An 18,708-nucleotide genomic window follows, 5' to 3' on the forward strand; every position below is an offset into this window, starting at 1 on the left:
TTTTCTTGATCTCTGGTGTTATTGTACGTTTTGAGCTTTCACAATAAATTGTCCATAGACATAACAAGACAATTTTTACACTGTCTTGATATTGTTAACACTGCAAAACAAGTAAGGAAATAGTTACAAACGGTTAAACTTATATTAAATTTGAGATAATGAAATATATCAGACCAATTATGACTGGAAATTTGAGTTGTTGAAATAACTTTTTCATCAAGGCAAAATTTGATTGGTTAATTTAGATGATGGAATATTGCATATGAACTATGCAGTAATGAATAATGTAGTTTATTTTAAAGGTATGTTTCCATGATGTAAATGAAATACATGCATACACGTCATTAATTGGAATTTCTATATGATGCATAGGTTAAAACCAAAAAAACTTTCTCATCTAGAAAACTGTACATGATATCAAAAAAACTAATTGTATATTTTAAATCAACATTAAAAACTACGCTAAGTACACCTTGACATATGCTTGATGAAAAATACTTGTTGACTAGTATTATCAGTAAGAACACAACCAACATTTTCAGGAAATGCAAAGTAAACCTTATTAAAGTACCGGTGGCTAATTATCAAGAAAACAATCTGGATTGTTGCAAATTGGGGTGTCAACATTTTCGGAAGGTGTGACCTAAGAAACTCACCAACAACTGTCAGATTTCCGGAACTTGATGCTGTCCCTAATGGGTTGGTTGCAGCGCATGTATAGATACCAGCATCATCGTCTTGAATATTGTGTAATATCAGATTGCCGTTGGGAAGTATAGTAACCTTGTTTTCAATGTCTGTAATCTCTTGGCCGTTCTTTGTCCAGGTAAAGTTTGGATACGGTGCAGCTTCCGGTCGGCACATAATAGTCGTATTTGTTCCACGGCACACAGTCTGAATGGGAGTGACCGGGTTCTTGAAGAAAGTTGGTTTAAATTCTATACAAATAGAAACAAATATACATGAATACATATGTATATGCACACACCCATATATACATGTATACACACACACACACACACACATGCATATACGTATACTGGTTTCAAATTTAGTCCCAAGGCCAGCAATTTAAGGAAGGGGTGAGTCAATTACATTGACCCCAGTGCTCAGCTAGTACTTATCTTTTTGAACCTGAAAGGATAAAAGGAGAAGTCGATCAAGGCAAAATTTGAACTTAGAATGTAAGTACGAAAGAATGTAAGAACGTACGAAATGCCGCTAAGCATTTTACCTCGTGTGCTAACGATTCTACCAGCTCTCCTTTATACACACACACTCACACACACACACACACGCGCGCGCGCGCATGCACACACACACTCATTCACACACACACACGCACGCACACACTCCTCACATACACACTAACTCACACACACTCACACACACACACCCCATACACATATGTATTAATTATTTGATGGCAAGGGAACAAGGTTTATGTAATCAACTTCATTATAATGGCTCCGGGGAAGCCATAAGATGTTGCACACAGTTCTGAGTGCACTGCTTCTTATAGCAGAAACAGCCATAAGCTAATGAAGTCGACTATGAAATTTGTGAATATTCCTTGACCCGAATATTCATTTTCCATTTCATATAACACTGCAAAAGAAAGATCAGACAAAAGATTTACAAGTAGTGGTTGATGTGATCGATTGACAGATCTTGAACACGGTACTCCAGCTTGGCTGCAGTGCAATGAATAAAACCTGTAAAGGAATAGCATAACACAGGAATATTGTGTCAGAAAAAACTTCAGTACATACCAACAACCCGAAGCTGTGCTGCAGTGTAGCTGCTTCCGTGCTTATTGGTAGCTACACACTGGTATATGCCGTTATGGAGTTTCGCTGATAAATTTGTTATCTTCAGTGTATTGCCGTTTATTTCTACGCCGTTGCCATTCGTCAATAGTTTCGAATTCTTGTACCAGGTAAAGTGTGCTTTAGGTATGGCTATCACCATACATCGCCACGTTACATTACTTCCTTTGTCTATGAGTCGACTTTTCAGTGGATAGACTGTCGTAGGTTTAGCTGGAGCGAATGAAAGAGAGAGAGAGAGAGAGAGAGATTGACAGCGATATACATATATATATATATATAATTGCGTGCGTGAGTGTGTATGTATGTATGTATATTATATATATATATATATATATAATATATATATATATATAATATATATATATACATATATATATATATATTTGTATATATACATATATATATGTATATATATATATATATACATGTATATATACGTTTACATATGTATATATACGGATACACACACATACATCTACATATATGTATGTATCCATGCATGTATGTATGTATGTAGATAGACAGACGGACAGATAAACAGCTACAAACAGATACAGATAGAGGGAGGCAGTATTAACACCGAGCAGTAATGTTTATCCCCACTTAAACATGGATGTACTATTAGAACAAACTATACTGCGGTAGATACCATGAGAGAAACCCTCATATTGGCTTTTGTTGCAAAATGCACTCTTGTTTATATCACAAGCAAGGAGATAAAACCCTGCCATCCCCAGCGCTGAGACCACCAGATCACATGATTTCAATTTTCCTTGGTCTTGTCAATGGTGGACGCTCGACCACTTTAGATAGCAGCGATTCATATCCTCGCCAGTGATATATAGAAAAACGGTGTCAGAATAGGTACCGGTGTCACGATAAGCCAGTGAGCTTATTTAAAATATATATATTAACAACAGAGGCAGTATTAATACCTCTGTTGCTGATATACAATACGCTGAGTATTATCAAGAGAGAAAAAAGCCATAACAGCTACAGTAACAACTATTATAATATCTTAAATGACAATAACAGCGAAATAATGAATAAAAGAACAACATCAACACAACAACAACAACAAGACACCTGACTTTCACATCCAAGTCCAAAGGACGTAATAATTTGAGACGCCATATTATTTCAGTGAAATTATTTCATTAAAATCACAACCACGTCAATTGAACGAATAAATTCGAAGAAAAGTCTTTTAGAAGGCATTTCACTTTAACCTCCTCAACAGCATTGTGGAATGAATATTTTATTTTGGCATTGAACAAAAATACTATTATTGCATGCTGCCAACGTGATAGGATTCAATAAATCTTAATCATATAAAGATATTGTTAAGTAAATTTACGGATGGCAGCCGACAGGTAGAAAATGTGGTGTGAGGGAGATGCAGCAGTGATCTTGTATGGAATGATGATTTGAAGGACAAAGTTGCATCTTTAACAAATGTTCTGGATCGGCCAATACAGGGATAATTTGCCGGGATCTAGTAGCACGAGTTGCTGAAGCTATCACATCAAACAGTCGGCTCTAAACTGCCTATGAAAAGTTAGTGACTAATGTTATAACCGATTTGACAACAGTTTAAACTACGTAACAACATTTACATAATCACTGAATCTCTAAGAAATGGCAGCCAAATCTCCCTGAAATCATATGTTACGGCATAAGAGGAGTAATCCCTTGGTGAACCGAGTTAGTGAACCAGAAACGAACTTGGGCGTATCTATCATCGAGAGTTACTCAACTAACGTACACGTAGAAAGGCTTAAATCTCACAGTTTCTCTTTCCTTTCAACAGGGTTGGTCATTCTTGGATGGATTTCTCTGTCCCAAAATGTCAAGCAGTTGGTATGACTGACTTTAAATGTATGTTAAGATGAATTTAATGTTTTTTTTCAGTTAACACTATCAGATTTAATACAACTATAAAGAAATGCCTGTTGTTATTTCTTTTAATTAACGTTAATTAGCCCGTGTATCTAAGGAGTCGTAACCTCGAACCGAGGGGGCTAATAGTTCGTATCCTATCGTACTATTCGCACAATCCGCAGCTGCTGCTGCTGCTACTACTACTACTACTACTACTACTACTACTACTACTACTACTACTACTACTACTTCTTCTTCTTCTTCTTCTACTACTACTACTACTACTACTACTTCTACTACTACTATTACTACTACTACTACTACTACTACCACTACTACTCTCACACATACAGATACACACACACACCACTCTCCACTACCACCACCTTAAGCACATGCGGCTTTTACTCACAAGCCCACGACTGCTACCAATACTACACATCGCCACCCCCACCCACTATTTACCACTATCTACCACTACCACTACCTTCAACAACAGCAACACCACTACAACCACCAACACCACCACTACCACCGAAACCACCACCACAAACCGCCACGCAACCGCTTCCACCACTACCACCACATCTACCATAACATTCACCACCATCAACACCATCACCCCCACTACATAACAACAACAACCACAACCACCATAACCATCATCATTACCGCAAACATTACAGTCACCACAACTGACACCAACACTATTACCTCCACACCATGCATTATTCTACTACTACAACCACCAAGACTACAAATACAACTACCCTTCCACAACTACTACAACGTCTACCGTCACCATTACAAACGTCATTACTACCACCATCACCACAACCAACGCTATCACCATAACCACCGTCGCTACCACTACCACCACTACAATCACCATCACTATTGCCACCACCACCACTACCACCACCACTGAACAACAGCAACAATAAGTGGAGGTGCAATGGCCCAGTGGTTAGGGCAGCGGACTAGCGGTCGGAGGATCGCGGTTTCGATTCCCAAACCGGGCATTGTGTGTGTTTATTGAGCGAAAACACCTGAAGCTCCACGAGGCTCCGGCAGGGGGTGGTGGCAACCCCTGTTGTACTCTTTGGCTCCAACTTTCTCTCACTCTTTCTTCCTGTTTCTTGTCCCCGACTTCCTACGCAGCCGCTGAGCCTGGATGCGCAATCATCCATCCGTCGATGCTCTCGGTGTCGGGGGTTGACCTGCTTTCTCTTCTGCGGGTCTTACGAATAGCAAAGGACCACGTTTTGGACTTCTCCCACTAGGGACGAAGACCGCTTCGCTCAACAAACAAACAAACAGCAACAACAACGACGCTGACACAAGGCCACCAAACAATATACAACTAACCTTCTATCTTCAGGTAAGCAGATTTTCTCGTAGACATCCACGTGTATCCACTTCTCACGTGACACGTATAGATACCACTATCACCAAGCTTCACATCTGATATACGAAGTTCTCTGTTGTTGCTATAGAAAGTAGTTCGGTCAGGCATACCTTTGTTCTCCCGGGTCCAGTGATATTTGAGGGGTTCGCTATAAAAGATAGCAGACCCATTATGTTAGAACTATAACTGCAGTTATAGTGGTTATATATAAGACAATGTATGTGTGTGTGTATGCGTTTATGTATGTACGTATGCATGTATATATATATATATATATATATGTATGGGTGTATGATGAGCGTATATAAGTGTGTATATTTATGTATTTACGTAGAGCATATGTATGTATTCATATAGGAATGTATGTATGCATGCATGTATGTATGTATGTATGTTTGTATGAGTGAATGTATGCACACCAATACGTATGTGTGTATCCATACATATATGAATGTGTATGTGTGCATATGTATATGTCTATGTATGCAAGACTCTACAGAGGCTCTTCAAAATATTCTATCAACACCGACCAAAGAAACGGCAAGCCGCCGAAACATCCAAATGTCGTGAAAGGTTTACGTGAGATGAATATACATATATTTTCTTCATAACGTATAATTATTCTTTATAAAGTTTTTCGTAGTATTTTTTACAATAATCTTTATAATTCTTTATAATTATTCTTTACGATGTACATAATTCGGGAACCATAAGATAAATGTAGAGCCTCTAAGTGGTCGCTTGACCAGCTAGAAAAAAGCAATTAAGTTCCCTTAAAATGCGACTAGGTCTGTTTAATCAGTCCCGTTACTGGGAATACCTATCAGCAGCCCCTTCTACCATTAACACCACCACCAGCACAACTTCAATCGATAAATTGTATATTACATATCCTATGTCTTCCTTCTCATACCTTCCAAACGCCATACATTCCATAGAAATGGTTTCGCCTAGCAGAACCGATGTGGGGAAGATAGCAATGAAGTCATTGTGAATGACCGGATTTCTCATGGCAGCAGCTACAAACAAGAAGAGGATATCAAGTAAGACTTCAACAAGAGAGATCCACCAGCAAGTCAAGTCAGCTTAATTTAACGTATCTAACGCAATGACAATTAAAAATTTAATTAGGAATAATTATTCGCCGAGGAAAAACATTTAGATTAATCACTAATTATATTTTCAAATCATTTAATGCAATGACAATTAAAATTTAATTATAAATAACTATGGGAGTGAAGAAAAGACATTAGATGAATCATTAATATTTCATAATCATTCAATGCAATGGTAATTAAATATGTAATTATAAATAAGTATGCGGTGAAGAAAAGACAACATTAGATAAATCATTGCAATGAATTAGAAATAATTATTGCAGTGTTATTAGAAATAATTATATGGCAAAGAAAAAAACTTAATTACTTATGATACATTCTTTTTTTTTTTGCATTTATTTTACAAGATTCTTGATATGAACTCATGTTTTGAAACATGTTTTGTTGTATCACAGGACGGTCATTATGCCAATAATAAACACATGCACTAGTTCTATTTCATTTCTATATTATCTGTTAAGCTGTCGATTGGTTGGCTATTTAACCAATTAACTAATAAATTGTTTGCTTAATCGTTCGATCGGCCAATCAGTCAGATGTGTCAATGACCTTTCATCGTTGGCGACGTCATCAATGATATTCCCTCTCTCGTCTAGGTCCACTTCAAGTCTGTGTAAAAGTAAGATGATAGAATCAATGTGTGTGTTTATTATTGGCAAAATGAGATACATCATAGCAATATGATATAATCATATGAGGCAATGACAATTATAAATTTAATAAGAAATAAATAAGTGATAAGGAAAAGACACTATTAACTCTACTCGTTTATTCTTTTATTTGTTTCAGTCATTAGACTACGGCCAAGTTGGGGCACTGCCTTGAAATATTTAGCACATCAAATTGATCCAGGTACTTATTTTTTAATATAGTACTTATACTGTCGATTTCTACCGTATATATGTATGTATATAGTGAAGGCGTATGGCTCAGTGGTTAGAGCATCGAGTTTACGGTCATGAGGTTGTGAGTTCGAATCCCGGACCGGGCTGCGTGTTGTGTTCTTGAGCAAGACACTTTATTTCACTCAGCTGTAGAAGTGAATTGCGACGTCACAGGTGCCAAGCTGTATCGGCCTTTGCCTTTCGCTTGGATGACATCGGTGGTGTGGAGAAGGAAGGCTGGTATGCATGGGCGACTGCTGGTCTTCCATAAACAACCTTGCCCAGATTTGTGTCTTGGAGGGTAACTTTCTAGGTGTAATACCATGGTCATTCGTGGTGCATAGACAAGCATATATACACATATATCTATACGTACACATGTGTATGTGCGTAGGCACACGTATGTATGTATATATGTATAACAGGCTTCTTTCAGTTTCCGTCTACTAAATCTACAAAGTATTGGTCAGTCCAAACCTATAGTAGAGGATACTTGTGCATGATGCCGCGCAGAGAGACTGAACCCGAAATCACGTAGTTACAAAGCGAACTTCTCAACCACACTGCTTATGCAATAATAATATCTTATAATCATATAATGCAATGAGAATTAAAAATGTTATTAGAAATAACTGTGTAGGGAAGAAAAAACAATATTAAATCAATTACTAATATTTTATTATTTTTTCATTGAGTAGGGGAGACAACTCTGGATACGTCTCAACCTTATTAGTCCTTCTCGGGAAGCCATGGACACTATAGTACTTGCCGATTAAAACAAAAAACTCACTTAAGTAGATATGTAACAATGAACACGAATAGGCATGGTATATTAGAATATCTGAAGAATATCATATATAGAATACCATAACTCTGCTCCCGTAAGCAAAAACAAACTTAACAATAACCGTATTTAGCTGCTGGCTTCGTTAATATACAACTATTGGTCAAAGAAGACGTTTAGTTTGCTGGATCAGTTGGTCGGCGACTAAACCCTGCAAGGTGGTGCTCTTGCACAGCTACAGTCCAATGACTGAGATAAGTAAGGGAATACCACAACACGATATTACATGTTGGTGATACCACGACATCGGGATATCACAATAACAGGATATGTATCACAATACCACGATATCGTAATATCGCGTTAACACGATAGCATAATATCAGGATCTTTTCGCTTTGACCGCCAGAAAATGTTGTTGACAAAATACGGCAGAAATTGTATTCACCTCAATAGACGTCATTGATTGGTTGACATTGCCGAAATGCAAGAAACTAATCAACACATAGCTTACAAACTACAGAATTTCCTCAAGAAAGCCAAGAGAAAAAGATCTTTTATATAACACACTACCGGTATACGAAGTTTAAAAGTGTTTAGTTACAAAGAAATTATTTTTAAAAATCTGCCTGTCAAAGTGAAAATATCCTAATATCACAACTGAGCTCTCATAGTCTGAAACGCTTCAATAAATTATATTTGGAGAAAAAAAAAAGACAAATAACAAAACCACTTACCATTGTCTTTGACAACAACAGGAGTCGGCATACTGACCATAACCGCCCCACTGTCAGAACTCAGTCTTGAATGGAGGTCGGGTGCAAGGCTAGCCAGACAGTAATACAAACCGGTATCGGCAGAAGTTAGCTCGGAGAAATAAAGTTTCCCGTTTCTGGACAGGAAAATGTTTGGAAATCTCTTGGACGAGACGAAGTTCCACGGTTCGTCTTTATACCATCTGTAAACTACTTCTGCAAATCAAAGTAAAATATTTTGGTTTGTATATATTCTATATACATACACATCCACCCAGTACTTATACTCAGAGGAAACAAAAATATAGCGTGTTTATAATTTAGATAGCTTATGTAGATCTCAGTATTAGATCATGCTTATCTTAACACCTAGAGAAGACTTTTAAGTCATGTTTAGGGATACAATGACCTACTCGTGTAAGGAGTCGTTGTCGGCCGAAATATAATTGGGTATAGGTACTTCGTCTGATATTTGTTGAAGGAATTTGTCCAGACGCACATGAAAACAATTCTGAGATTTTTTCTTCTTTGAATTTTGATTCCGTTCGAAATACTCGTACTTTAAAAAAAATAGGATTACTCTTTCTTTAGGTTTTATTTTTGTTTTGTTTTGTCTTTGTTTTTTATTGTTTTTGCAATGTCATTGTGTCTGTGACCTCGACTTCCGTAGAAGAAATATTGTATGGGACTGCTACATTGCGTTATTTGATTTGTAAACTTGATGCTGACGCTCTTTAGACAATCCACCTGGAATATTTTCAAAACTCTACAAACGATTTTGCGCTTACGGCGGTGCTGAAGATGATAGAGTTTAAACGTTTTTGAAGCGATCCCACTAATGAACTCTTTTCATGTTATTTAATTATTTATTTATTTATTTATTTATTTATTATTCCTTTCGTTCACTTGGTATTTCCTTTTTGTTCTGCCAGTTTTAAATTGCCAGATATCAGACTGCATTCCGCAACCTTAGTGGCTAATATCTTTCTTATACGCCTTGCTGTGCCAAACAAACACGCTTTCTGCAGAGACTATCTTTATTATCATTATTATTATTATTAATATTATTATTATTAGTAGTAGTAGTAGTAGTAGTAGTAGTAGTAGTAGTAGAGGTGGTAGTAGTAGTAGTAGTAGTAGTAGTAGAGGTTGTAGTAGTAGTAGTAGTAGTAGTAGTAGTAGTAGAGGTGGTGGTGGTGGTGGTGGGTGGTGGTGGTGGTGGTAGTAGTAGTAGTAGTAGTAGTAGTAGTAGTAGTTGTAGAGCTGACAGAATCGTTAGTACGCCGGGCGAAATGCTTAGTGATATTTCTTCTGCAGCTACGTTCTGAGTTCAAATTCTTCTGAAGTCGACTTTGCCTTTCATCCTTTCGGGGGTTGATAAATTGAGTACCAGTGAAACACTGAGATCGATGAAATCGATTAGTCCTCTCCTACCAAATTTCAGGCTTTGTGCCATTAGCAGAAAGGATTATTATTATTATTATTATTATTATTATTATTATTATTATTATTACTATTATTATTATTGTTGTTATTGTTGTTGTTGTTCTGAAAGACACTCGGATAGTTCTTAATTACTGGTTATTCTTTACTTCAAAGCAGGCAATAAACAAATCACCAAAGGTTTCAAGCAGTGCCTTCTCCTCAATACTCTCCTTAGAATGCGAGCTGCACCCAACAATGCTGTCTTCTGGATCACCTCGAGCCTGACACCAGCTCCAATATTCTTAATATGTTTTTCAAAGCCCTTAGAAACTGCTCCTAATACTCTTATTACCACCTGTATCACCATTACTTCCCTCATACCCCATAACTTAACTATCTTGTCCAGCAGTGGCTGGTATTTCTCAATCTTTTCTGTTTTCTTACATTTCACCCTCGAATCGCCTGATATTGCAACATCTATTACCTTTACTTTATTTTCATCTTTATGGATGAGCACGATATCTGGTCGTCTAGCCTCTATGACTTGGTCGCACTGCATGTTAAAATCCCAGAGTATTTTGTAATCTTCGTTTCCCATCACAATCTCTGGCTTTTGTTCATATCATTGTTCGGCTCTCTCGAGGCTTGCTTTACCGCACAACAACCAGTGGACATATCTGGCCACATTGTTCAACTGGTTATGGTCAAACAACTCACAAGTAAATCTGGAGTATTGAGCAGAATATTTGCTATTGCCCATCTTTTATACCAAGACAAAACAATGTACATAACACTTCCAATCAGTTAAGATCAGAAGCCATGAGAGCCACTGTCTGGTACTGCATCAGGGCATTTATTATTATTATTATTATTATTATCATTATTATTATTATTATTATTATTATTATTATTATCATCTTCATCATCATCATCATCATCATCATCATCATCATCATCATCATCATCATCATCATCATCATTATTATTATTACTATTATTATTATTATTATTATTATTATTATTATTATTATTATTATTATCATCTTCATCATCATCATCATCATCATCATCATCATCAGCATCATCATCATCATCATCATCATCATCATCATCATCATCATCATCATCATCATCATCATATTATTATTATTATTATTATTATTATTATTATTATTATTATTATTATTATTGCTGTTGTTGCTGTTGTTATTTGATGAAAATTCACAGGTTATTTTGCTGGGTATGATGAAAAGTGTCAGCTGTCGACAGCCAGTAGATTAAGGCGGCACTTTTTATTAGTCAGACTTCAAGAACCTTGCGAAGAATCCTTGCAGTTCCAAGTATTGCTGAGTTTTGTAGGTGCTCTACCTTTACATTCGTTCCAGTCTTTTTGAGCCATGTTGGTAGTTGAGTGCTGATACTTCCAGTTGCGCCAATTACTATTAGTACTACGTCTAATCTCCTCATTGACCACAATCTTTGTATTTCCCACTTCAAACCGTCATTGTTGTTGAGTTTCGTCGTCCTCGTTGATCCTGTTGTTCCCTGGACATGCTATATCGATTATCATGTATGTTCTTTCTTTTTTTTTCTCATCACGACAATGTCTGGTTTCCGATGTCTGGTCAGGTGATCACACTGAATCATTGTATTCCACAGGATTTTGCAATTTTCATTCTCGGTGACCCCTGGGATTTTCTCATACCACGTCTTCGTTATCTGTAAGTCGCGATTTCCACAGAGCTCCCAATGGGCCATTTTTGCCACATTGTCATGTCATCTTTTGCATTCGTGTTGTGCCAATTTTGGGCATTCGCTAACGATGTGCCATACTGCTTCACACACTCACCACACATTCTGCATTTGTCGCTGTCGGTAGTGTTGTCTATTCTGCAACTTCACATAGTTAGTCCTTAACGCTTGTTCTTGAGCTGCGAATATAAGTGCTTCTGTCTCTTTTTCAGATCACTCCTCCTCATCTGTCTTGGCGTTGTATTACTATTATTATTATTATTATTATTATTATTATTATTGAGTGAGAGAGCAGTTCATGCCATGAAAGTGACACTGGGGTAAAATATACGAAGCCCAATATACCCATCATGACTACCCGTCTGATAAAGGTACACCAGGCACATGCATCACAACCATATGTGAGCGACATGGTGATCTCATATCAAGATAAACAGCACATGACCTTGCAGGTGGGGCCCAGTTAGAATTTTCTTCAGGTTGAGTAGCCCATCCCGCTCAAACGGTCCCTGAATAAGGGTTGTTTAAGGATGTTGAAAGAACCACCCATGTTTCCCTCTCAACACATGGCCATGATGCTCCCCGACTACTTCTGCTCGTGATCAGAGATGCACATATCGTCAGCCACTAAGGGACATGCTCAACAGGTTAAGGTCAAACAACTGACAGCAAACCTGTGGTATTGAGCAGAATATTTGCTGTAGCCCATCTTTTATACCAAGACAAAACAATGTACATGATAACACTTCCAATATTATTATTATTATTATTATTATTATTATTACTGACATCTAGCGTGTTTCACTTCTAATACTTTGGTGAAGGGAGACCCCAGCAAACAATAAATTTCAAGATGACTGTAAGCAACACACACGCACCACACACACACACACACCACACACACACACACACACACACACACACACGCACGCACGCACACACAAACATATGCACTAAACATACTCTCTCGTAGGTTTTTTAATTTACACTTACCAGGTTTATAGTGTAATTGTGGGCACTGGAACACTGCTCCCGTCTCGGCCCGGACATTTTGCGGTATGATATCATCTGAGGGAAATTCACTAAGCACTACAACAAATGAGAAATGATTGAATAGCAAGCAAAATTTTTTAAAAGTATGAAAGAAAATGAAAATTTATATCAAGCATAAGGTTAAATTATGTCAAAGTAAACTATAATTGGGAATGTCTTACATGGGTACAGAGTCAGGAATTTGAAAGGAAGGACCAGTCGATTATGACTTGTACTTTATTTTATCAGCCTTGGAAGGGTGAAATGGGAAGGATAAAAACGATCGAAGAGTATAATAAATGATATGAAACAGAATGATGCGTTATATCGAGCAAAATTATAAATTATATGAAACAGATAATATCAAAAGAACATAAATGCTATCAAAGAGAAAGGTTATTGATATCAAACAAGATAACACTGGCTATGATGCTCCCCCAATACTTCAGCTCGTGATCAGAGATGCACACATTGTCAGCCACCAAGGGACATGTTCAACTGGTTAACCTCAAGCAACTGACAAACAAATCTTTAGTATTCAGCAGAATATTTGGTGTAGCCTGTCTTTTATACCAAGACAAAGCATGTACATGATAACGTTTCCAATAAGTTGAGATCGGAAACCATGAGAGCCAGTGCCTGGTACTGCATCAGGGCATTTATTATTATTATTATTGTTGTTGTTGTTGTTGTTGTTGTTGTTGTTGTTGTTTTGTCGTCGTCGTCGTCGTCGTCGTTGTTGTTCCTTCGTAACACAGTGTAGGTAAAAATGCGGATTCAGCGCTGAGTTGCTGATGCAGAAATATCGTTATAGCAAATATTCTGTTCCATACCACATATTTGCTTATCAGTTGCTTGACCTTAACCACTTGGGCATGTCCCTTAGTGACTGACAATATGTGGATCTCTGGTCATGAACAGAAGTAGTGGAGGAGCATCATAGCTATTTGCTGAGAGGGGTTCTTTAGAATTTGAATAGATGTAACAGAAACGAAGTCTAAATATTAGCCATTCTTCATACTTTCTAAAGGTAAGCAAATAGGCAATAACAAGTGTTACCCAAGGACAAAAATCGTGTTACACAAGATGAATGTTACATACGATGTGTTACATAAGATGTGTTACATACGATGTGTTACATAAGATGTGTTACATACGATGTGTTACATAAGATGTGTTACATAAGGTGCATATGATTTACTTCGTCCACAACTTCTACGCCATTATTATTTCTGTTGTTGATGTTATTAGAAACCGTCGTTATTTATATTTAATGACGACAACGATGATGATGACAACGATAGTGATGATGACAACAATAATGATGCTGACTGTGATTGTGAGGAGGAGGGGAGGAGGAGGAGGAGGAGGACGACGACGACGACGAGGCGATTAACAACGACAATAACGATGAAGACAACAACGGCAAAAAACGATGACAAAAAAATATATAATGAAAGCAACAAACCTCCGAAAGAGACCTGTACAATTCTACTTAAGACCGAGCCAAACTTGTTGCTTGCCTCACACTGGTAGTCCCCTGTATCTAATTGATCGACTGGATTGGAGATGGTGAGTCGACCGTTGGTTGTTGTATAGCGTGTGTCGATTTTCCAGGAAACCTCTTCTCTTGTAAACACCTCACGATACCATTTGTAGGTCGGTTTCGGGTTACCCATGGCAATGCATTCAATAAAAGCGGAGCTTTCTCCCGTTACGATCACCAAGTCTTCTGGCTCTTTAATAATCTCTGGTCCTCTCGGAATATCATTCGGATTACTGTAGTTTGTTCCATAGTCTACAAACAGAAACAGGAAAAGAAGACACTGAAAGAAATCTGACAATTTATGGAAACACTACATTCGTTTTCTTCATCTTGATACATTCAATACGATAATAATTTCTACTATAGGCACAAGGACTGAAATTTGGGAGAGGAGGATAATCGATTACATCGACCCCAATACACTACTGGTACTTTATCGACCCCGAAGGGATGAAAAACAAAGTTGACCTCGGCAGAATTTGAACTCAGAACGTAGCTGCGAACGAAATACCTATTTCTTTACTACCCACAAGAAACATTAGAGTCCCTATAACCCTTTGGTGGTTTATATAAGATTTTGTGGGGTCCACACCATAAGGGATCCAAAGTAGAATCTTAAAGGTCCATGAAAAGTTTTAATTTAATTATATGTATTACAGGAAACAGCTGGGTTTCTTTCTCTAACAATTTACATAATTCAAGTATTTATAGAATTAGTTTCGTCAGAATAAAATAGCAAAGAAAGGGGTCCGTAGGTAAAAACTGGTTGCGAATCACTGCTCTATGTTCTTGGTGGCTTGACTCTTCCTCTGCTCATTTCCGTTATACCCACGGTTCCAAAGACCCATAAAAGGCGGCGAGCTGGCAGAAACGTTAGCACGCCGGGCGAAATGGGTAGCTGTATTTCGTCTGGCGTTACATTCTGTGTTCAAATTCCGCCGAGGTCGACTTTGCCTTTCATCCTTTCGGGGTCAATGAATTAAGTACCAGTTACGCACTGGGGTCGATGTAATCGACTTAATCCGTTTGTCTGTCCTTGTTTGTCCCCTGTGTTTAGCCCCTTTTGGGTTGTAAAGAAATGGGTTCCACAGACCCAGCTCAGGATACGACCTGCAAACACTCAACTGTCACTGCCACTACTGAGAGTAATGGTAAATTATTATATACAAGCATAAGAGAAATACAGGTAAATTCATTTTGTAGTCATTCAGGAAGTCACACCAATTCCCTTATCTTATATGAAATAACTGGAAGTTATACGACTTCCTTAATCGTATATGATATGACCGGAAATAATACTGCTTCTCTAACGCTACATTCCTGCTGTCATTAGTTAAATTGATTGCTAAATCTCTTTATAAATAGATCGATCCATGTTTGGAGTAAACTTACCAATCCCACGTGATTCCACCATGATTCGAAAAGCCTCAGCACGATCGATTTCACAAATATAAGCTGCCTCTAAAGATGTTTCTGCGAGGTTCCATTTATAAGTATCACCTGTGAAAAATACATTATACACATATTACCATTTCAAAATAGTATGTGTGTGTGTGTGTGTATGTGTGTATGTGTGTGTGTGTGTGTGGTAATGTGTGCGTATATGTGTGTATATGTGTAAATGTGTGTAAGTGTGTGTGCTGGTATGGGTGTTTGTGTGCGCGTTATGCATGTGTTTGTGAGTGTGTGCGTGAATGTGAGTGTAGTATTTGTGTGTGTGTGTATATGTGTATGTGTAGTTCTGTGCATGCGCATGTGTGTATCTTTGTATATTGATAAAACAAGCTTATTATATACGGTTCCCGGCATCACAACTGGTCAGAAAAAATGTAAAGAAAAGAGTGACAGAAAGCAGAAAAATGTTAAGTAAAGAAAAACAGCAATAAAATATAGACGCCCATGCATAGTATACAGAATATAACAAAAAAAATAGAGAAGAGAGAACAGTAAAAGATCCATAAAGAGGAACGGCTTCAACGGAACGTCAGTTGCGTTGACGAATTCAGAGAAAAATTGAATTCTTGAAGAAGGCAGTGTTTTAACAACTAACAATCATGTTTCAACGATTCTGAGTAGCCATAAAAGAACCTATAACCAGTTGTTAGAATTCAATATACTTATAATGCCCCGTAGTACTAAGCTCTGGTAGTGAGGTGGTGGGAATTTATTGACGACCTGACTTCCAGATTCTTATATGACCCAGAACTACAGAGCGTTATGTTGATTAATGGTTTTAAATTCTGACACAAGACCAGTATTTTTAGGGAATGGACAAAGTTGATTAGATCGACCCCAATGCTCAATTGGCTCTTATTTTATCTCCCTGAAATAATGAAAGGCAAAGTTGACCTCGACGGAATTTGAACTCAGAAGGTAAAGACGGACGAAATGCCGCTAAACATTTTGCCCGGCGTGCTAACGACTCTGCCAGCTCGCCACATTCTGCATAATATTAATTCATAAATGACAAAGCAAGACGATTTACCGGATAATCACATTCATTAGCTTACAGCTGTTCCGTAGTATAGAACACTGCACTCTAAAGTAATTGCCCTTGTGGCTATCTATTGCTTAATGAGAGCCTTAACAACAAGAAACGACGCATTATAGTCGTAGTCGTAGTAGTCTTGTTGTAGTCTTAATTATACGCATTGTAGTCTTAATGTCTCAGTAAAAGTGTGGATGATCACGGGTGGAAAACATTTGTTCATAAACAGGCTGCGTCAGGGTTGACCTAAAGCAAACCAGTAACAGTAACCAGTAACAGAATCAAATAATAATAATATAGTTCTTTACAGACTGAGCCCGGATGAAATAAAACATTGAGTGATAACAGTTTGAACGGCTTTGATCATAGGTGTACGACCAGAAGGCTGTCCTTGGGCTATATAACATGGCCATCATTAACATCAGTAGACGCCTGGTTTAGTGGGTAGGGTTTTCGGTTCATGATCGCAAGTCATGAGTTCAATTCTCGGCGACGCGTTGTGTCCTTAAGCAAGACACTTTATTTCACGTTTCTCCAGTCCACTCAGCTGGCAAAAATAAGTAGTACCTGTATTCCAAAAAAAGGGCCAGCCTTGTGTACTCTGAGTTACGCTGAATCTCCCTGAGAACTACGCGAAGGGTACACGTGTCTGTGGAGTGCTCAGCCACTTACACGTTAATTTCACGGGCAGGCTGTTTCATTGATCGGATCAGCTGAAACCCTTGTCGTCGTAACCGGAGTGCCACTAAAACATTTACATAACAAAAACATCATCAATCGCTAGATTTCTGTTGTCCCATTCAGATAATAAAGTAATCTGTTTCCAAATACACAAGAAAGAAAGATTATAAAGGAACAGGTATTTTATTGTTCGTTTCTTACCCTTATAGGAATAGATCAGGTGATTGGTTCTGTCTGCAGTGTCTTCATTCCACCAATCAGAGGACACACCGGTAAAGTTGGTTCCGTCTTTCCAAGTGATCGTGGAATCTTTGGAAACACTAAGGAGGCCACTTGTAAACCAGGAATGTCTTCAAGAGATATAAAAAATTAATTGGATGAATAACGAAGAAACTGAAAGAATATATGCGCCATTCACTGTGTTTTGTCATGGAGAAAATTTCTCGCTGTAGACAAATGGTGTAAATACATTTAGATCAGCAGCGCCACCTATCAAGACTGTGAGATGTCAGCATTTTGGAGTGATTATCTCCTCTTTAGTCACAGAAACAAAATGGTGGCACTGCGAACTGATAAGGGAGATAATCTCTCTTATGTTATTCCAGATGTATTAGTAATAGAGACACCAGAATTAATTGAGGAGAGAACATACCAGTTACTGCAGTCTTACAATAGGAGCGAGTGAACCAGATACTGCAGTCCTTCGTAATCTATAAAATAATAAGATGGTATTTCCTACTCAGCAATAAAACTTTCCGTTTGAGACAACAAATGACGTATAAGTGGGTTTTTTACAGCCAACGAATTACCACAAACACATACACACACACACATAGTGCGTGGGTGTGAATGTAAGTGTGCGTGTATAAGTGTGTATGTGGGTGTGCGGGTGGTTGGGTGTGTGCACATAAGTGTACGTGTGTGTGTGTGTGTGTGTGGTGTGTGTGTGTGTGTGTGTGTGTGTGTGTGTGCGTGCGTGTATGTGTGTGTGTGTGTGTGTCTACGCACGCATTCATATATATTTTTATTCGTTTTTTTTTCAGTAATGTCAGTCTTTGCGTCCATGATGCGACACGGCCTTAGAAATTTACGTATAGAGGTTTATATACCTAAATATCTAGA

At 37.8% G+C, this 18,708-nt stretch overlaps 1 protein-coding gene across 1 annotated transcript in view; it reads right to left on the reverse strand.

The window, feature by feature from the left end:
* LOC115232127 (contactin-like) overlaps positions 1 to 17,937 on the reverse strand; it is a 55,400-nt gene extending 37,463 nt beyond the window's left edge. Inside the window, exons 1-9 of the mRNA XM_029801982.2 lie at positions 17,788 to 17,937; positions 15,810 to 15,917; positions 14,340 to 14,669; positions 12,833 to 12,928; positions 8,645 to 8,878; positions 6,035 to 6,140; positions 5,082 to 5,269; positions 1,773 to 2,042; positions 657 to 938 (exon numbers count right to left, since the gene is read on the reverse strand). Coding sequence (XP_029657842.2) covers positions 657 to 938; positions 1,773 to 2,042; positions 5,082 to 5,269; positions 6,035 to 6,140; positions 8,645 to 8,878; positions 12,833 to 12,928; positions 14,340 to 14,669; positions 15,810 to 15,831 — 1,528 coding nt within the window. The 5' untranslated portion in view covers positions 15,832 to 15,917; positions 17,788 to 17,937. The remainder of the gene's footprint in view (positions 1 to 656; positions 939 to 1,772; positions 2,043 to 5,081; positions 5,270 to 6,034; positions 6,141 to 8,644; positions 8,879 to 12,832; positions 12,929 to 14,339; positions 14,670 to 15,809; positions 15,918 to 17,787) is intronic.
* Positions 17,938 to 18,708: the final 771 nt, after the last annotated feature.

The sequence above is a fragment of the Octopus sinensis genome, unplaced genomic scaffold (assembly GCF_006345805.1).
Source record: "Octopus sinensis unplaced genomic scaffold, ASM634580v1 Contig19383, whole genome shotgun sequence".
NCBI lineage: Eukaryota > Metazoa > Mollusca > Cephalopoda > Octopoda > Octopodidae > Octopus > Octopus sinensis.